This window comes from Mirounga leonina, unplaced genomic scaffold, assembly GCF_011800145.1.
Source record: "Mirounga leonina isolate KUSES-001 unplaced genomic scaffold, KU_Mleo_1.0 Mir_176, whole genome shotgun sequence".
Lineage (NCBI taxonomy): Eukaryota > Metazoa > Chordata > Mammalia > Carnivora > Phocidae > Mirounga > Mirounga leonina.
Window position 1 is genome coordinate 5,426,694 of NW_023270454.1, and position 21,749 is coordinate 5,448,442.

Below are 21,749 nucleotides of genomic sequence, written 5' to 3' on the forward strand. Positions count from 1 at the left end.
AAGGAACCCTAGCACAATTTAGCCGTCTATATGACAGTCCACTGAACTAAGAATTTAGGGCATACTTAAAGGTCACTGCCATTCAAAATGGGCCAAAGAGATTTAAATATGAAGCTTTTGCTTGCTTTTCTGTTTCCGGGTGGGTGGATGGGTGGGTGTGTGTGTGTACGGAGAGAACAGTAATTTCCTCTGAGCTTTGATGCCAAGCATCGATTAGCAGAGATCTAGAGTAACTACATGACGGCATAGACAAATGAACTGCCCCTTGGAAGAGGGGGTGCGCCAGATACGGATTTTTCAGTATTTTTTTTTGGAACAGTGTTTGCAGGGGCCTTTTAAGGGCTGACAGCAAGCTTTTGCGGCACCCTTTCACCAACATTATTATTTCCCAAGCCTTACCCACTGTGGTTTGGGTCGCTTTGAGAAGGCATTTCCTTCCTTATCCTTCAGTTTTTCCTACAAGAAATGTCTCCTATCTCTGTACTTCTTCTAATCTCCAAACAGGTTATCTGGGGAGTGGATGGTGAGTGTGTGTTTTATGGCTAGATTGTAATTCATTAACCCAGGGCTCGCCTCTTGGCTGTGGGCCCTCCCTGGTCTGAACAGCTGTAGGATGGCCCACTTACTAGTTCTCTGGGCAGCAGGGCATGGTTGGCTTAAGTGATTTGGCCCCATAATCGCTGTTGGGTTCATACCCTGGCTTCACCACGTAAAACTTCTGATCTGGGGCAAGTTACCAACCTTTCCTGTGCTCAGTGTCCTCATCTCTCTCTCTCTCTCTTTTTTAAAGATTTTATTTATTTGAGTGAGAGCGTGTGAAAGGGGGTCAGAGGGAGAAGCAGACTCCCCATGGAGCAGGGAGCCCGATGTGGGGCTCAATCCCAGGATCCTGGAACCATGACCTGAGCCAAAGGCAGATGCTTAACGACTGAGCCACCCAGGCACCCGTGTTTCCTCATCTCTTAAAGTAGGGCAAATAATAGTATCGGTATAAGTAAAATAATAGACATAGTAGGCACAGGACCGTGCTGTATTCGTTGCTCTTCTTGTGCACAAAGCAGCAAATCGCTATGTGATCTTTTGTCCCATGTTGCTGGAGCCCTGGCTTCCCTCCATGTATGTGGAAGCTGGCTGCAACCGTGTCAAGTCCAAGGGACGGTTGACCCCTTCGAGCCTTGAGTTTCTCTCTCAGGTCTCCATTCTGTTGACACTCCTGACAAAAAATACGTGTGCTCTGTGTCTTTGAATGCAGGCTTGCTAAAACAAAACAAAACCAATCTGGTTTCCGATTTCTCAAGAATTTAGCACTTGGTCATGAGAAATTTAAAGAGCGGGTAGTCTGCCAGATTGATCTGAGAAAAATCCAAACCCGTGCCCGAGCTCCCGATGAATTGTTCTGCAGGCTGGGCACTGGGAGTCATCGCTGGCAAAGACCTCGTGTCCCCGCGTGGTATCTGTCTTCTCTCGTGTCCTGTGTTTGCAGATACCGTAGTTTTCCATAGTAACTTACTGAAGCCTGAAGCAATTAAGTTCTTTAATTAAGTTTTATCTTTTTCCTAGTGATGGATATTACTGATATCATCCATGGGAAGGTGGATGATGAAGAAAAGCAGCATTTTATTCCCTTTCAGCAGTAAGTACTTTGGCATTGATCCCGGTGACTTGAGACCTGGATTAGTTCTTTGAATGATCTGTTAACACAGAACCAGGTGCTAGGAACCATTTGCTCAGTTACAGAAGGAAAGCCTCGTAAGCTGGAAGACCGTGAGATAGAAGCTGACAGAAGACTTTGTTCAAGGTCCTTTATATTGGGATCACATGGAGGAGTGTAAGCTTAGCTTTTCTGATTCTACAGAAAGGACCGATGGAATAGAAGGGGCAAATCTGTGTCTGCACCAGAAGCCAGAGAATGGTGCCCTGTAGGTGTCAGGAAGGCCAAAGTGTATTTGCACTCTTGTCTGGAGCAGGTATCGCAGAAGACAAGGCATCCTGTTCTCTGGAGATCTTGTCAGAATGCAGAACGTGGTCTGGTGGGTCTGGAGGCTGGTGGCTGACAGGCCACCAGCTGCTGCCGCCGGACCGGAGACCATGCTTTGAGTAGAAGGAGTTTAGGAGGTTTGAACCAGTGATGCCTGGGCTCCTGCTGGCGGAGGGAAAGCCAGCCTGGGATGACACGGGAGGATTCCCTGAAATGTTCTGCTAAGGCCTCCCCACTGAGCTTCAGGAGCTGGAGCCCCGCGTGGGCGCCTGGGGAGTCGTGGGCCAGCAGATGTGAACCCACAGGGCTCTGAAGAAGCGTATGTGTGAACATCATGGCTCTAGCAGTCATTCTTGCCTTACCCCGAGCGCGGGTGGGGGTGGCCTCGGGGAGGCGGCAGACGATGCTGGAACAGAGTCCTAACAGGGCGATCGTGTCAGGTAGGGAAGGTGACTGTCTCAGCCAGCCTGCAGCTGCCACAGCGGATCAGTACAACCGCTGAGAATTCTGGAAACCAGCCCAAGGATGTTGGAATTAATATATGATTTTTAAACAATCATAGCGCAAATCAGTGGAGAAATAGCAGCTATGCGGAAATGAGTTGTTTGACACAATTAGCTACCCACTTACGAAACCTAAGTTAGAGCCTTGTCGCACATCGTGTGCCCCTGGAAATTCCAGGTGATTAAATGTGTAAGTGTAAGAACTAAAATCTTAAAATACTACAGGAAAATAGAAGTTTTATGGAATAGTGTGGTATGTGGGAGGCCTTGCTGACTCAGACTGCAAAGATCTGACCGAAAAAGAAAAATTGACAGGTTAAACCACACAAAAATGTTAAATAACTTAGGTACAGAATAAAATTTAGTAAAATCTTTGCAATGTATATGAAAAAAGGATGAATATTGTTACTATATAATTAATAGAAATTCATAAAGGTATGAACAGAAAATAATATATGTGTGTATATACACATACACACAAGCATGCACACATACACAGAAAGAAATGGCCTATAAATTCATTGAGAATCAATGCAATGCAAATTAAACAAGGAGGTTTGGCATTTGGTTTGACCGAGTTTTAAAAATATATACAATACCCAGAGTTTGGCTGGGTAGGAGGAAATATACAGTACTTATAAGAATATAAATTGTTACAGTGCATTGGAAGCCTCAAAATTTAGATATTTTGGAGAATATACTCCATAATTAACAGTGATTACTTCTGTTGATGTAACCAAAGGTGATTTTGCCTCATTTTTGTTTAACTCTGTATTATATTTTGTACAAAAAATATGTATTATATCTAATTTTATTTAAAGTGTAAAAATCTTTCTCTTTCAGTTTAAATCCCACTACCTTAGACCATTTTCTAAATATAACAGTGCAAATAGCTCTTGCTAAGTAGTACTTCCTTCCTTCATCCAGAGGCTATTAATAATTTTTAAATGCGCTTATCTAGTATCCTACCACCTATATACTGACCCTACCAGAATGTGGTGAGGTAAATATTTTATGTAGCTTAATGCTAATTTGAATTATGAAGTGACTCAAATTCATGAATGCTGATCCCAATATAAATGTATACATACCCATTCAAGTATGTTAAATGTATTAAGTGTAACAGATATAATAACTATAATATTTTATTACTACATTAAGTTAAATGTATCAATATATTAAATATATGCTATATCTTAAGCATTAATGAGTAAATATTAAATAAATAATATATAGAGAATAAATATAAATATATATTTAGATATATTAAAATGTATATATTATAAACATAAAGAACTTCCACGTCCATGGATGTTCCTATTATATATACGTATAATTTTATTTATCACTATTATATATGCATTATGTATATACGCATATTATATGTGTATATACATAATAGGAGCAGCATGCATGGATGTGAAAGTTACTCTGTATGTTTGTTTCACTACTGAGGTGGGTTTCTTCCTTTGATTTTGTGCCCCCCTGCCTAATTTCTGAACCAGCTCCCATCACGCAGCCATGTTGAACAGTGAGCCCTGAGATCGCCTTCACTGTACAATAATAGGCGCTTTGAGTTTCCAAGGAGCCCAGCCCTAATTTGATTGCCACTCACTGTGCAGCCAACAGCCACTGTAAAGCATTCATGATGCAAATCACAGTCTCTGGCTTTTAACTCCTAAGATTTATGGCAAATGCTTTCATAGCTTACCTCATCAATGAGCTTTACAGCGTATTATATGAGGAGAGTCTCCTGGATGGATTCTGCTAGTCCATCGAAGCGAGAGTCCTTTGAAGAGAGCCACTCAGATCCCAGCCATATTTGGTATTTGGTTTGACCGAGACATGGTAGTACATTTCCCTGCTACTATCAGGGTCGAGATCAGAAGCCTGCAGAGAAAGCTGGCCTGCGTCACGGGCAAGAGAACAAAACCACAGCAGAGAGGGAGACTGCCGACCTGCACCAGGCTGAAACGGAGTTCCTGGGGGTGCTCGTGCTGTCAGGAGGGGCTGTGTTTGGGTCTTGGATCTCAGCCTGTGGGATCATGAAAGTGAAGCTTGTTTGCCGGTGGCTGTGCCATGGAGTTTGCCGTCACATGAGAATCGAAGAACGCCCTCCAGAAGCTACTGCGTGCATGCCGCTTTTGTCTGTGCGTCAAGTGTTGGTGCCAGATGGAGGCCTTTGAAGGCATCTGATCTAGGCCCAGCATGCAGATGAGGATACTGAGGCCTGGAGCGTATGTCAGGTAGAACCAGGACTGGAGGCCAGATCACCTGTCCCATCCCTCCTGCACTTCACTTCCATTATGTCAGCCTGTCCCACCTCAGAAAGAGCATTAGGCCTTGCCTCTGGTTTTGTTAACATTTGGCCATCAGTTTTGTTTGTTCTTAGGAGGTTTGTTTTTTCCTTTTTCCACGGGGGTGTCTATCTTAGACACCAAATTCATCTTGGAAATGACCAAGATAGGCACCCCATGGAAAAATAAAGGAAAAGGAGAGTCCTCTCATGAGGTGGGTCTAGTGTTTAGATTTCCAGATTATTCCCATAGAATCCACGCTGTCTGAAGCTGTGCTATAGAAACTTCCTCTTTTTTCCTTACCTCTCATTTCTGACTTCCCCAGAATTGCAATGGAAACCTATATCCGGCAGAGACAGCTAATCATGTCGCCCCTGATAACATCCCATGTGATTGGGGAGAATGAGCCACTCACTTCAGTCTTGAATAAAGTGATAGCAGCGAAGGAAGTGAATCACAAAGGACAAGGTACACAGCCCTGCGTACTAAGCTGGGAGGGGGCTTGGCGGGGCGGCATTGGAACTGGGTCCTTGGACTCTGGCCCTTTTCCCTATCTTTGATGCAGAGCAGACCCTGCTGGGGATTGCTCACCTCAGCTTCCTGCTGAAGGCATTTTACACTGAAGAGTGCAGAGGCTGCACTCAGCACTGAATTGGATCACAGCTGTATTTTGTAAATTCTGTGGAACAAATTTTTATCCCATGAGTCCTTTTTCAGTTTTGTCTCCCCTTATATTAAGTAAAATTAAGAGGAAAGAGACCAAAGTAATACAAATGAACAGATATTATTTTTTTTTAAGATTTGATTTATTTATTTGAGGGAGAGAGAGAGAGAGAGCGCAAGCTCAAGCCGGGGGAGGGAGGGAGAAGCATACCCCCTACTGAGCAGGGAGCCTGATGGATGCAGGATCATGACCTGAGCTAAAGGCAGATGCTTAAACCAACTGAGCCACCCAGGCGCCCCTGAACAGATATTAATATGAAATAACGGGCTAGCTAGCAAAACATTTTGAGTTGTTTTTAGTGCTTCCATATATCGTTCTGTTGACAATTTTAACTAAGAAATTCCATTCATTGAAACTGCATTTTAAATTCAAATAATATTTTAAAAACTAGTTAAAATTTTAAAATTCAAATACCATGATGGTGATGGTTTGGGGATAATTTTGAAGATTGGGTCACTATTTTTTTCTTTTTTTTTTTTTTAAACCACCCTGTAACTATCTTCTACTGAAGTGGAGGCAATCAGGAAACACATTATTTTCAGCATATTCCCTTTTCCATATATTCACAGTTGTTCTGGGTAGGAAAGACATGTGAGGAATCATTAAAGAATCTGAAATACATTTCTGTTGTTTTAGAACTCGTAGCCTAGGGTATGATTTATTAGAGTGGAAAGTCCTTATACTAAATAAATTGCTGTGTATATGTAATTTCTTTTTTTTTCCCCAAACAAAAGTGAAAAAAAAATATTTGCTTTCTTGCTGCTTAATGAAGCAAGTACTTTCCAAATGTTTTTATGCTCATTACAAATATTTTTCGGTGGCTGGCTGCATGATATTCCATTGCTTGGATTTAAGAAAATTTCATCCCCCTAGGGAAACACTTAAGTGTGTTTTCTATTTTGTAACCATTATAAATTTCAATAACTGCTGTGACTACTTTTATACATGAAGCTTTTTCCATATTTAGGATTGCCTCCCCAAGAAAATTCCCATAAATAGGACTCCTAGGGCAGATTATGGGAACAAGCTCAAACTCAGATATAACACATATTACCAGATTGCTTTCCATCGACTTCTGCCAGTGGGTGCTGATTACCACAGTGCCTGGTTGGCAAGCTGATAGTTAAAAATCTTTAACTGTTTGTTGGGCTCCTGGGTGGCTCAGTTGGTTAAGTTGATTTTGGCTCAGGTCATGATCTCAGGGTTGTGAGATCCAGCCAGGTGTCAGGCTCCATGTTGGGTATGGAGCCTGCTTAGGATTCTCTCCCCCTCGCCCGTTCCCTGCTAGTCCTGTGGTCATTCTCTCTTAAAAAAAAAAAAAATCTTAAAAAAATTTTTCACCTATTTGAAAGGTGAAAAGTAGACTTCCATAGTTTTCTTGCAGTTTTAAAAAAAAAACTACTTGAGGGGTGCCTGGGTGGCTCAGTCATTAAGCGTCTGCCTTCGGCTCAGGTCATGATCTCAGGGTGCTGGGATCCAGCCCTGCATCAGGCTCCCTGCTCCGTGAGAAGCCTGCTTCTCCCTCTCCCACTCCCCCTGCTTATATTCCCTCTCTCACTGTGTCTCTCTCTGTCAAATAAATAAAATCTTTAAAAAAAAATTTTTTTTTTAAATTTAAAAAACTACTTGGTGGTGAATTACCTACCCTTCCTATGCATTTGTGAGTTTTTCTAAAGTTTTCCTTCTCAGTTACTATGAAGATGACAATGTCTTATATAGAACATGTATTTTTCAATTTTTGATTTGTCAAATATTTACCAACTTTGTGTACTTCTTTGTGAATTGTCTATACACGTTCCATTTATTTGATGTTTTTCTTGTAATTTCTTATAGGTATTTCAGCATTGGTAGCCTGCCTTTCACTTCTTTATAAATATCAAAACTTTACATTTGTGTATAGATAATTCTTTTTTTAAGATTTATTTATTTATTTTAGAGAGAGCATACACATGCACATGCACACAAGTGTGGGAAGGGGCAGAGGGAGAGGGAGAGAATCCTCAAGCAGACTCCCTGCTGAGTGTGGAGCCCCATATGGGACTTGATCCCAGGACCCTGGGATCGTGACCTGAGCCAAAATCAAGAGTTGGACGCTTAACTGACTGAGCCACCCAGATGCCCCTAGAAAATTCTTTTTGTATGTGATTTCTTCATTTGTCTCTAAACTTAGGAAAAAGGTTCATTTTATTTCTTTATTATATTAGGAATTTATTTTAATGAAAACGTGAGGTGAGAAATTTGATTCTCTTTTAAGTAGCAAGAAAATTATTCCAGCACATTTATGAAATTGTTGTTTCTTTTTTCAGGATTTGTTATGCGTCTTTACTATATATTAAATTGCTATATATTATAGTATTTAATCTAATTGTTTCCATTGATTTATATATCTTTTCTACCACTAATACAACACTTCATTACAGCTGTACAATATTTTGGTATCTGATAGAGGCTGTCTTTACTCGTGTTTTTTTCCCCCCAAAGTAAACATCTGTTCACACCCCTGTCAAATTCTCAAGGAAGTCTTGTTGTGATTTTGATAGGAGTGTCATGAAAATTATAAGTTAACTGGGGGAGAATTTACATTTTTATAATAAAGTATCTGTATGTTAATACAATGCATATTTTTTTTCAGCGTTTCCCTGTGTGTTTATGGTATAGATCATAAAGAGAACTAAAAGTTCATCCTTTATTTCTTTAAAGGACTTTGGGTATCTTTGAAGCTTTTGCCAGGTGACCTCTCACAGGTTCAGAAGAATTTTTCACACCTGGTGGATAGATCAACTGCAATCGCCCGAAAAATGGGCTTTCCTGAAATAATACTTCCAGGTAAAAGCTTTTACGTGGTTCACCTGTTATGCATCCTTTAGTTCTTCCTTCCATGCAGCAGTTACTTCTAACGGGATGGTTGAGGCAATGCAAGAACCTCTGTGGTCTTTAGTGACTCACATCTGTGGTATCGAGACAGTGGAAGACTCCAGGAGGGTTGCAGTACCCAGTGCATGAGCCCAAGATGATGCTTCTACATGTAACTCAGAGTTTCCTTGTCAGACTCTTCCTTTCTGCTCTGTACGAGCCCCTCTGAAATTCTTCCCTACATTAGCCATTAAGGATCGCTAATGGTAGCACAGGTTTTGTGCCCCGAGAGTGATTTGCCTTGTCGCATGTCCCTTTCTCAGGATGACATCACCAGCACTGGGGGCTGCTGGCCAGGAAGCTCCAGCGAGGTCCCTGCTCAGCACAGTGTCCGCCAGAGCCTTTGCCCCATTTGCTTGAACTCCGACTGTGTGCTTGGCTCTCCCCATACATGTGGTGACAAGAATGTAAACATTCTATGGTTTTCTTACTCGTTTTGTCTTTTTTGGCACCATATGTTGGTGATCTGCATATGTGTTCTCTTGATTTCACTGACTTAACCCATTTGCTTTCTTTTTTCTTTTTTTTTTTTAAGATTTTATTTATTCATTTGAGACACAGAGAGAGAGAGCGCATGAGCAGGGGGAGGGGCAGAGGCAGAGGGAGAAGCAGGCTCCCCGCTGAGCCAGGAGCCCAATGCGGGGCTCGATCCCAGCACCCTGGGATCATGACCTGAGCCGAAGGCAGACGCTTAACCATCTGAGCCACCCAGGTGCCCCCCAGTTTGATTTCTTAATCTTTATAGTAATGAAAGGAAATCATCTCAAGGAACTTTATATAAGATATATATATATGTATTACATGAAGCGTATGTGTTACAAATATTAAAAGATGATATTACATATTTTATAGATAGGTAGATAGAATATATAAATAAGTAACCTTTGGCATGCTAGAAAAATTTTAGAAAACGATGCTGTTGTCTACTGCATAAAAATTGGGGTTCTTTTAAAGTAACACAACCTCTTATTCCTCCTTCTGGAGATTAAGGAGCAGTAATAATGTGTTGCCACACACATCGTCTGCATGTAGCAGGCATTAAAAAGGATGAATGCGAAGAAGAGCTATCTGTAAAATGGAGACCATCTTTTTCTTTTCTCGTGAAAGAAGGTGGTTCTTCGTCTGCTGATGTTATCCCTTTTAGACTCATTCAGCCCAATCCATCTTCATCTTTATTCTGTGAAAATGTCTGTCTTCTTGTTTAAAAAAATAAGCATTGGTAATATTCCTATAACTGACGGCAGTATTATTACTACAGGAAGAATGAAATCTGAAACAATAAAATGGAGAAGTTTATTTTTTCAGGCAAAGTGAAATTTCTCTTTGCAGTTTGGCTAGAAGATTCTTTCCGATCTTTCTAGTCAATAGGATTGCCTCCTGGACTGCCAGAGCTGTCATAGGCTTGGAACGTCATCTCAGACAATGGCTCCCAGATGCTGGTCTTTGGATCAGCTCAGAAACATTAAAATACAGGTTCCCACAGTGTTCCAGAGACTCCGATTCAGTTTGTAAGACCAGGGCTCCCCCAGTGATTCTGGTGATCAGCCAGGTTTGAGAAATAAGAGGTTCAGACCAAAGTTCCTTACCTTGTTGCTCCTCATCACCATTTGAACAGACTCCAGAGACATCTTAAGCCCTTCCCTCAGCCTGACTTTCCCCTCTAGCCCAGGTGCTCCTGCTGTCTGCCCCCATCTGCACATCCAGAATCTCAGAAGCCATCGCATAACGTACTCTCTGTCTCTCTTTCTGCATCTGTCAGTCACCGTCTGTCCTGTCCAGAATGGTGTCACTAGAGTCCCCCTAGAGTGTAATGTCACTAAGTCCAGTGGATATTTTTTAGCCTAAAGATTGTCTCGGCTTCCCCCAGCAGCACGTGACATTGTTGACCACCCCTTGTGGAACCGGTCCTCCCTCATCATCAGGGACCTGCACTCTTCTCTTTGTCTCCATTCCCCTTTGCCACCATGTCACCTTCGACCTTGCCTTTAAATGTTAAGAGTTCCCCAGTGTCTGGTCCTTCTGTCCTCTATTAGTTTGCTCGGGCTGATAAAGTACCACATGCTAGGCAGCTTCAGCAACAGACATTTATTTTCTCACACTTCTGGAGGCCGGATGTCTGAGATGTCAGTGGGGCTGGTTTCTTCCGAGCCTCCCTTCTTGGCTAGGAGATGGCCGTCTTCTTGCTACATCCTCACATGGTCACCCCTGGGTCTACTCTCTTCTTGTAAGGATTTTCCAAGTTTTATTGGATTAGTGCCCACTATATGACCTCATTTTACCTTAGTCACCTGTTTAAGCAGCCCGTCTCCAAATACAGTCGCATTTGGAGGTATTAGGGGTGAGGGCTTCGTCATATGACTTTAGGGGGAACAGTTCAGTCCATAACAGGCCTCTTTTCCTTCTCATGCCTGTATTCTCTTCCTGTGTGATCTCATCCACTCACTTTGCCTCTGTGTGTTAGTTGCTTCTAACTTTGTGTCCATAGCCTCAAGACTGCTCCTTTGAACTCCATTACCGTAGATCCAACTACTTCCTGCCTTGGGACTTCAGTAGCTACTATTCCTACCTGAATGGATCTCTCTTCTCTCTTTAACTGGGTAATTCTTACTCACACCTTCCAGACACAGTTGGGACTTAGTGTTATGCCTTCACAGAGCCTGACCTTTTCCTTCATTTGTAATGATGCATTTTGTCCTGTGATTATCTGCTAATGCTTCTCTCCTCCACTAGACGGTAGGCTGTATGAGAGCGAAGCTGGTGCACGGCTCACCATTGTCTCCCAAACACCTGGCACAGTGCTTGGTACAGAGTAGGTGCTCAGTCAGTTTTTTAAATGAATAAGTGAATATTATCTCATCTGATTGTACCGTATTCAGACTGCTGCCTATTGTTGGAAATTGAGGATTTTCCAAGTTTTCACTTTTGTAAACAACACCACAGTGAATATCCTTATAGATAAATTTTTGCTTACATTCTTAATACTGTGGGACAAATATTACCAGTGAAGTTGCTTTGTCAGATAAGGCTTTTAACACAAATTGTCCGTTTCTCTATTGACAAAGCATATGTCAATTAAGATTTCAAACTGTGTTGTATGAATAAGTCCCTTTTGCTTCACCTTAACCAACTGTGGGCAAGACCTTAATTTCTTTTCTAAGCAGATGAGTGATGAAAATGAAAAGTGCCCTTACTGTGCACCCCTGTGTTCTTATAGTGCTAGAAGGTTTTACTTTTTTACATTGGGAAGCAGTTTAATATAGAATAGATTTTGGAGTCCTTTTTATAATACCGAGCCTTCCTGGCCAGGAACTTGGCATGCCTTTCATTCATTCTAGGTTTTCTTTAAGCATCTTACTAACATTTACTTTTTTTCTTCACTGTGGGGGCTATTCATTTGCTAATTAATTTTTAAAATTTTGTGCTGGACAACCAAGAATATGACAAGGGGAAATGATTCTGATAGTGGTAAAAACAATTAAGCTGATTTAAATAAACGTAATGATTACCTGTAAGACACGTTGAACAGTGCCTAGCATGGAGGAAGCACCCAATAAACATTAGCTTTTGTTATTTTCAGATGTGTTAAAATACCACCCTCCAAGGCATTATTAAAAAAAATCTGCTACTGTAACCTAATAAAATACATTGTGTACTTATTATTAGAAAGCAGTTATTAATAAACAGAACAAAGGATTACTATTGAAAAGAGTTCATTTTAAAACACTGCATTTCAGAGACACTTTGGTATGTATGGAAAGATAGGCTGAGGGAAGCTGAAGAGGACAATACATATAAAAACTTCTGCTGTATGAATAGCTCCCTATAAAGTCAGAGCATTTCTTTTGGTGTTGTTAAGATTTTATTTATTTATTTGAGAGAGAGAGCACAAGTGGTGGGGGGAGGGGCAGAGGGAGAAGCAGACTTCCCATGGAGCAGGGAGCCCAACGTGGGACTCGATCCCAGGACCCCGAGATCATGACCCGAGCCTAAGGCAGATGCTTCACCGACTGAGCCACCTGGGTGCCCCAAGTCAGATCATTTCATATTTTATCTACATGTTATATCTTATTACATCCTGAACATTCAAAATGACTTCTCTCAGTACCACTCACAGGATGGGTTGTCCTATTGCAGGGGACGTGCGGAATGATATTTATGTCACTTTGATCCACGGGGAGTTTGACAAAGGGAAAAAGAAGACGCCAAAGAACGTGGAGGTGACCATGTCTGTGTACGATGAGGAGGGCAAGCTCCTGGAGGTAGGTGGGGCTACCCAGAAATCCTGCTGCCATCACACGCTTCTTTCCAACAGGGGACTTTGGTCTGAGGTGACTTGCTCTCCACAGTAGTGTGCATTTGTTTTTTTCATAAGGAAAAAGGATGAAACCTGTTAGATTTGTGATTAGCAATTACCAAGTTTACTAAGAAACCCATTTAGACTCTTATTTTCATTATTTCTCCCATTCTAAGAAGTATCTCCAGCTACTAGTGATTTCACGTGTATGCTTCTGATCCAGAAGTTCTATATCATTGGCAAGTTATTTGGCCACTTTCAAGCGAGGTAGGTCCCTGTGGAGCTGGAGCGAAGTAGTGCGGATGCCCAGAAGGTGCTGCAGGGCCCCCTTCCTGTGCCAAGTCCACAGAACCAGAGGAGACACACCCCGTAGAGAGCTGTTAAACATCGACTCCCACTGGTCTTTAGGTTTTGTTTTAGTAATCAGGAAACTGCAACCCAAAAGGGGTAGGATGGTGCTGGGTCCCTTAGTGACTACCACAGTTATACACTTAGACCCTCAAAGAAAGAAGTAGAAACTCATTCTTAACCCTACTCTTCAGCCTCCAAATGTGATTGGTGGATGTGTGCTGGTGTGAGACACGTGCTGGCCGCATGGAGAGTAGAGGGCTCATGCATGGCGTGTGCAGTTCTCTTATTTTTCTAGATGAAATCATCTGCTCTAAGTATTTACCCCCAAAATACAAACACAGTAACTCAAAAGGATACATGCACCGCTTTGTTTATAGCGGCATTATTTACGATAGCCAAGTTATGGAAACAGCCCAGTGTCCATCGACTGATGAATGGATAAAGAAGATGTGTGTGTGTGTGTGTGTGTGTGTGTATACACACACAATGGAATATTACTCAGCCATCAAAAGAATGAAATCTTGCCATTGGCAACAACATGGATGGAGCTAGAGAGTGCTATGCTAAGTGAAATAAGTCAGTCAGAGAAAGACAAATATTATATGACTTCACGCGTATGTGGAATTTAAGAAACAAAACAAACGAACAAAGGGGAAAAAAAGAGACAAACCAAGAAACAGATTCTTACCCATAGAGAACAGATGGCTACCAGAGGGGAGGTGGGTGTGGTGATGGGTGAAATAGGGGATGAGGATTCAGAGCACACTTGTGATGAGCACTGAGTAATGTACAGAATTGTTGAATCACTGTATTATACATCAGAAACTAATATAGCACTGTATGTCAGCTATACTGGAATTAAAATAAAAAACAATTTAAAAAATCCTCTTTTAATTTTTTCTTCCCATCCAAAGAAAGCAATTCATCCTGGTGCTGGATATGAAGGCATTTCAGAGTACAAATCAGTAGTCTATTACCAAGTCAAGCAGCCCTGTTGGTATGAGACTGTCAAGGTGAGATGCGCCATTTGTAATCTCCATCATATATTAAGTAATCTCCGTCATATATTAAACCTTGTTTAGATTCCTTTCTTCTTTTTACTCACAAATCATTCCTTCTTTATCCTGAAGTTATAGATCGGTTGCCTGTGGTGTCCTATAAGAAATGAATTGATACAATTCTGCATGAGAGTATTTATCTTTAACTCAGAATTCTTAAATAACATTCCCATTGATAAATGTGTATAGAAATTTGACTAGAGACGCTTGTAGTTGTAATGATGTAATAGGCTGCCAAGATGATCTAAAACCAAATGGAAATTTTCACACTCTGCAAGCAGTTGCCTAACATGTTTTTTCTTCTTGGCCTCTGACCAAGTTTTCTGGGCCTCTTTTCAATCTAAATATGTGTATTACAAATTCCCAAGTGCTTTTTAGATAAGACATCCCCTGTGAGTCGCTCAGTAGCCCTGTGGCTAAAACAGTGTCATAATGCCCTTTCTGATTAGGTAACCAAGACTCAAAAATGGTCAGGTGACTTTCCAAGATCCTGTAACTGCTTAATATCCAAACCTAAATTGGAGCCTACTTCTTGATTGTCAAAATCAAATCTGATTGTCAAAGTCTTATGAGCTCTCCCTAGAAAACTCAAAAAAAAAAAAATTGCACTAATATCTCAATGCAGAAGTAATCATTTTCCACAATTTTATATACTTCATATGTTTTGGAATGTGCTGTTTATAACAGGTTTATGTTGTGCTTTTTAAAACTACTTATCTCAAGGCATTAAAAGTTCTTCAGAAGTGGGTCTCTAGGTACTCGAATAATATTCCATTATATGATCATGCTATAATTTATTTAACTATTTGCCACAAATTCTCTGCTCTTTTCATTGCCATGTACTTCTGTTTTCCTTGTCCCCTCTATATATGGAAACAGCAAAAAGCTTCCTTGTCCCCAGTATATTATCTTTTCCTTCTGTTATGGACCCTAATTATTACCATATCAATCAACTTACAATACACCTTGCAGTCTGGAAGCTCCTGTATAGACCCCAAAGTCCTGATCTTTTTCCTCTGAAGTCTTTCCTCTTTCATACTTGAGAACGTACTAGAAACTTGTAATATCGCCATCCTCAGAATCCATGATAAACAGCAAAGGTGATTTCTCTTGACATTCTTTAGGTTTTGAAAATAACTCAATCTATTTTGAATGGACCTTTACTCTCCATCTCACTCTGTGCTGTAATAAGATACTAAAAATGAACCAACTCTGTAAAATGAGCTAAGAGTGCAACATACTGTGGATATATCAACTGTAAGTTCCTTATTATTGTGCAGGTATCCATCGCTATAGAAGAGGTTACTCGCTGCCATATAAGATTTACCTTCCGACACAGGTCATCTCAGGAATGTAAGTACTAGAAGGTCTACAACATATTTCTGTTAAAAAAAAAAAAATATTTACTCTTGCTCGACAGAACTTTTGTGGGTCTGGAAAACAAAATATTTGGAAACTACATACTTAGCACCATTACTTCAGGATTCATTAGTGTTAAGGAAATCAGAGAATGTCACTCATCTGTCACTCATATGTGGAATTTAAGAAACAAAACAGATGAACGTAGAGGAAGGGAAGGAAAAATAAAATAAGATAAAAACAGAGAGGGAGGCAGACTATAAGAGACTCTTAACTCTAGGGAACAAACTGAGGGTTGCTGGAGGGGGGCGGTGAGGGGAGATGGGGTGACTGGGGGATGGGCATTAAGGAGGACACATGATGTAATGAGCACTGGGTGTTATATACAACTGATGAATCACTAAACTCTGTGCCTCAAACTAATAATAAATATATGTCATTGAATTTAAATTAAAAAAAATTTTTAAAAGAATTTCCCCAAAATGTGTTCTATGAATATTAAGGTTCTGTATGATGTTAATAGATGTTCTATAAGGGTTTCACAGGATAGGACATGGGTAGTGACCTGAAGTCTCTGCTGGTCTGGTTAGGAAGATGAGCAAGAGAAAAGGCAACTAATGTCAGTGTGGTCGGTGCTACACCAGCAAAGAGTTGTAAGGAGGCACGTAGCAAAGCGTCCAGCCCTGTCATCTATGCATGATTTTGACATCCTGAGACTTACAGGTGTAGAAGGAAGAATGATGGTGGAGAAATGTGTTTGAAACCCACAAAGTGAATGCGGTAGGGCTGAAGTGAGAGCGGTGGGAGCAGTCCTAATATTAGGTTGAACCCCACAAAACTGCTGTTTTTGGAGGTCAGTATCAAATAGTCAAATATCAGCAATTTCCTGTGGTTCTACATAATACTAAGCTAGCATTTATCAAGCCCTTAGTTTGTATGAGACACTAAGTGAATCTATTCATTCACTGTGTAGTGTCCACAGTCACCTGATAAGGTGCGTAATGCTTTTATCCACGTTTATACAAAAAACAAAGTGAGGACAGAGAAATGAGACTCTTGCCCAGGGCCACAGGCCTAGGGAGTGACAGAGCGTGGACTGACACCTCAGCAGTCTGAATCCAGGCAGGGTGGAGCCACATCATGAGGGATGAAGGTTATTTTGAACCAGGTTATGGAGGAGCCCTTAAAAGGTGTTTTATGGGTGGTAATGGTGGTGGTTGTGGTTTAGTGTATGTTTATAACAGCTTTATTCATAATATCCCCACATCGGATATAGCCTAACGGGTACCAACAGGAGAATGGATAAACAAATTGTAATGTAATCATATAGTGGTTTAGCGCTCAGCCAGTCTGGGGGCACATGAGCCACTGCTGACATCAGAGTTGTGCGTGTGATGAGAACAGGCCACAGGTTGTCCCAGGCATCAACACCCAGCGAGGGGATACCTTAGAGGCCAGAGGCCAACACCTGAAGATCCAGAGGGAGGTGCTCTGCTTCCTTGCGGAGGCTGGACCCTCCTGGCACCTGGGCTACTTCTCGGAAGGAAGAGGTGGCATAATAAACCTTGGAGTATAATTCCCACTTCACTGAGTCTGCCTTAAGGCAAGGGAAATGAGGTGTCTCGTGGAGGTGGTTTGGAGCAGTGTGGTTGGCCTGATTAGATAAGCTTTTGGAGGTCTCACTCTGGCTGCAGTGTGGAGAAAAGGACTGCTTGGAAAGATCCTCTAGAGGGGCGCCTGGGTGGCTCAGATGGTTAAGCGTCTGCCTTCGGCTCAGGTCATGATCCCAGGGTCCTGGGATCAAGTCCCACATCGGGCTCCTGACTCAGCGGGGAGTCTGCTTCTTCCTCTCCCTCTGCCTCTCCCACTGCTCATGCGCTCTCTCTCTCTCTCTCTCTCTGTATCTCTGTGTCTCAAACGAATAAATAAAATCTTTAAAAAAAAAAAAGGAAAGATCCTCTAGAAATACAGGGAAGACATGAATGCAACTAGGGTGGGAACAGAAGGGAGGGAGAGAAAAGGCACAGGCTTCAGAGGTCTTCAGTACATGGAGTTGACGTGGTGGGGGGAAGTCCGTGTCAACATCCACATTTCCGATTGAAGTGATTGGGTAGTTGCTGGTCTCATTCATTTGCAAATGTAGGAAGAAAAACCTACGTGGAGGTATTAGAAGATTTCAGTCTGGGGAATATTTCCTTTGAGGGGCCCATGGCATGCACACTACACACGGCTTATTGTGGCTTGCTGAACAGTGTTAATTATAGTGTAATTGAATGTCATACCCTGGAGCAAAATGGGAACTTGTCCATCCCAGCCAGCGCTTCCTGCCGTCTTTCTGCACTGCCCAGACCTGTATTTCTGTCTTTTCAGCCAGAGATAAATCAGAGCGAGCCTTTGGCGTGGCCTTCGTGAAACTGATGAACCCGGACGGTACCACTCTGCAGGATGGGAGGCATGATCTGGTGGTTTATAAGGTGCTGCTAACAGAACAAGGCTCAGAAAATGGCTTAGGAAACATTTACTCCCTCTGAAATGGGTTCTCAAGGCTCCAGTCAGAATTATGTGGATAAACATCAGAAACTTGTCGAGAGCTAGAAGTGTTTGCCCCTTGAGTCTAGAAAACCAGAGGGCTCCAGCTGCATGATCTCCCATCCCCTCTCTGTAAGGAGTGAGTTGGATCGTTATCACATCTCCCTCCCCTGCAACGGCGTTCGGTGGCAGTGACTAGTCAAGGGCTGACCTCCTGCCTCTCTTCTGCATCGTCCTGTGTGGAACAGGGCCAGTTGCACTGTTGGGCTTGGTTGGGGTGTGGTGGGCGTGGTAGGATGTGGTTTTTGTATCATCAAGAGCCAGGCACCATTTCTCAGCTAGGGGGGCCTCCCTTCCTTCCTAGCAGTTTGGTCCTCACTCTTTAACTGCTACGGAATTATCTTCTGAGATTTTCAAGTGGAAAGTAGACACAGGAAGGTCTCGTTTATCTAACGATATCACAGAACCGGTAGCTTCTTTGAGCTGCCTCTACCTGTTGTGGGTCTTCCTTGAACAGCCCCTTATTTCACAGCTAGTTTTGGAAGGCGTGACAAGCTATTTCCTCCCAATGAATCCAGTCAACCCCTCAACCCAGTGACATTTCTGACCATTTACAGGTTCAAGAAAATGAACTCCAACCTCATTCCTTAGTATTGATTTATTTATAGCAGAGATCTAGGATGTTCTCAGTTTGGAGTTCACAGCTTATTCCATTTTTATTCAGTGTTGAAATTATTTCTGGGCTCAAACCCTGGAAAAGTATCACAGTGTCTTAGAGTTGGAAGGAGCGTAAGTATAATTTGGTAAAACCATGTTTCACGCCCTGGAAAGGCACCGTGCTCATGATAGAAACCAGTTTTATTTGCATCTAAGAGATTTTGCCCATCATTTGGTGTCCCTCACTTGCTTCCTTTTCAGGGTGACAACAAGAAAATGGAAGATGCTAAGTTCTATCTGACCCTGCCAGGAACTAAGGTAGAGATGGAAGAAAAAGAGCTCCAAGCGTCCAAAACCCTGGCCAACTTTACCCCAAGCAAGGACAGCACAAAAGACAGCTTTCAGATCGCCACCCTCATTTGCTCCACAAAACTCACCCAGAATGGTAGGTGTGGTGACCACACTGACCCCACACTGGGTTTTCTGTTTGGTCCCCCTCGGCTCCTTTGTTAGACCCAGAGGGCTGGGCCACATGGGGCTGTGTCTTCCGAGACTGGATGCTGGACACTTCGGATTCTAGTCCCCGTTCTTCACGTGATGTTCTGGGTGCTACTGATCACAAAGCTAATACTCACTCTGAGGTTATCTTGCCTGTCTTTCAAATAGGATGAAAAGTAGTTTGGTATTTTTTAAGATCATAAAACCTGTAAATGTATTCATTAACAGAGGCTGAAAATTTTTTCAAGTCTTGTGTTTCCTTCCTTCAAGGCAGCAAAGAACTTTAATAATGTACTCTGTATAATACATGAAACAACAGATATTGGTAATAAGGGGGAGGGTACTGGCAGAGAAAAAGAATCAGTCTCTTGCCCAAACAAACTGGTGTGGCTAAGAGCAGGAAGGGTTTCCTGTTAGAATTCCATGTGCCCCCCCACAGAGCCTCCTCTTTCCCATTGTTTTCCCCCAAGCATTCAAGGGCTTTTCATAAAATCAGCTGAATAGTTCAAATGGGCTTCACTTTGTTCCTTCTTGAAATCTATGGTATGAATTTTAACTTCTCTTATGTATATGATGGTATTTGATATCCAATAACAGCTTCTCGTTCATTTAACTTACGAGTAAGGGGTCCTGCTGAACTTAGTGAGCCAAGAATGAGGAACTCCGGGAACTTGCCATAGAAATCCTATAGCCCCTATGATGGAGAGAGGATTAATCACTTTGGGCTTTTAGAAGATTTGGGTGAGGAACACGGCTGGGACTCTGCCTTACAGAAGTACGAAGGGATAGACAAAACAGTTTAAACATAAGGTACACTCAGGGATCAGATGTTGGTTGATCTTTAAAAGGGGTCAGTATTGTTTGTTTTGATGAATCATGGTTGGCTAGAGAACATGGATAGTATTTCAACTTGGACAAGTGGCCTTAACAGAGTTAAGTGCAGAGCTGATACACATGTGAAAGTAAAAACACACTCACCAAGAATTAAGCCAGAAAAAAAGGCAAATCTGTGGAGACAGTGAAAATTTTCATGGTTGCAAAGGCCTCAGAGAGGAGGGATGAATAGGCAGAGCACAGGGGATTTCTACAGCAGTAAAGCTATACTATATGATACTGTGATGAATACATGGGTGCATGTCATTATACATTTGTCAAAAGCCACAGAATGTGCTACACAGAGTAAACCCTAATATATCCTGTGGATTTTAGTTCATGAATGGTATTAATACCAGGTCATCAGTTATAACAGATGTACCACACTAATGTAAGATATTAATAGTAGGGGGAGCTGGGGAGCCCTGAGAGTATATGGGAACTCTCTGCACTTTGTGCTTAATTTTTCAGTAAACCTAAAACTGCTCTCAGAAAAATAAAGTCTATTAAGAGAAAAACAAAAATTAAGCCAGAAAACATTCTGAGCTTCATAGAAGACATGACAAAACTGTATCGGTGACCTAATCCTTCTTAGGGAAAAAGCAAATGAGATAAACTGCTGGTACCAGGTTAAATGGTACAGTATTTATGGAAGATGATTTAGAAGGTGTATCAAAGGTTTTGAATGTATTCAGACCCTTTGAGCCAGTCGTCTTATCCCTGGAAATTAAACCTAAGTAAACAATGAAAGATGAGCACAAAGATTCAGGTATGAAGATGTCTCCGTGTTACTCATAATAGGGGAATAGCAGAAACAATCCAAATGTCCGGTAATTGGGGGCATTATCCTATAATTAAATGACATATGCGCAGCTGCCAAACATATTTCAAAGTGTAGTCAAAGACATGTGAAAACTCAGCGTTAGCCAGGGTATAATCCTAGTTTTGTTTAGATACATGTTGACGATTTGGAGCCAATCGCCTGGGCTCAAGTCCCAGCTCTGCCACTAGCTGTTTCCTCTCGGGCAAGCCACATGACCTCTTTGTGACTTGGTGTCCTCGTCTTGAAAATGGGAGTGATACTAGTACATATTTCAAAGGATGAAGTAAATTCAAATAAGTAAAAGCAAAGCAAGTGTCTCGCCCACTGTAAACACTGTGTGAATACTAGCCACCTCCACCATCACCATCCTCCTCCTCCTCATCATATGTACACAGGAAAAGACCAAAAGGAAAGACTCCCGAAGTTGGAACAATAGTTTATTTTCTGTGCTCTTTCTCTTATTTTCCAAACTTTTAACTATGAAATGTTAAAATGGTATTTTTGTAAGTATGGCAGCAGACAATACCAAGCGTTAATGTACTTTTAGGACTATTAAGGGGTAGTCAAGAGAGATGGCATTTATCAAATAGATTATCCTTCCCAGAGATTAGACTTCAAGTAAAGCAAGTGATCAGCGTAGCTAAAATTAACTTACAATGAAAAGCAGAAGGAATTTCCATGAGAGAGAACCATATGGTTCAGTTGTTTATTATCTCCAGTCAAAAATACAGGCAGCGTATGGACAGGCATCAGTACCCAGCTCAGACACTTGATTTGCTGATATCCACCTCGCTCATCTTCTAGATGTTCTAAAGGCGTGCTGTCCCTCTGTGGTGGCCACCAGGCACGTGGAGCTTGCGAAATTTAGTTAGCATAGAGGAAAGTACGGTTG

At 41.8% G+C, this 21,749-nt stretch overlaps 1 protein-coding gene across 1 annotated transcript in view; it reads left to right on the forward strand.

Annotated features, from left to right (window-relative positions):
* DOCK5 (dedicator of cytokinesis 5) overlaps positions 1 to 21,749 on the forward strand; it is a 181,877-nt gene that overhangs the window by 70,954 nt on the left and 89,174 nt on the right. Inside the window, exons 11-18 of the mRNA XM_035022587.1 lie at positions 1,561 to 1,633; positions 5,104 to 5,246; positions 8,203 to 8,328; positions 12,550 to 12,674; positions 13,975 to 14,073; positions 15,399 to 15,471; positions 17,848 to 17,951; positions 18,925 to 19,108. Coding sequence (XP_034878478.1) covers positions 1,561 to 1,633; positions 5,104 to 5,246; positions 8,203 to 8,328; positions 12,550 to 12,674; positions 13,975 to 14,073; positions 15,399 to 15,471; positions 17,848 to 17,951; positions 18,925 to 19,108 — 927 coding nt within the window. The remainder of the gene's footprint in view (positions 1 to 1,560; positions 1,634 to 5,103; positions 5,247 to 8,202; positions 8,329 to 12,549; positions 12,675 to 13,974; positions 14,074 to 15,398; positions 15,472 to 17,847; positions 17,952 to 18,924; positions 19,109 to 21,749) is intronic.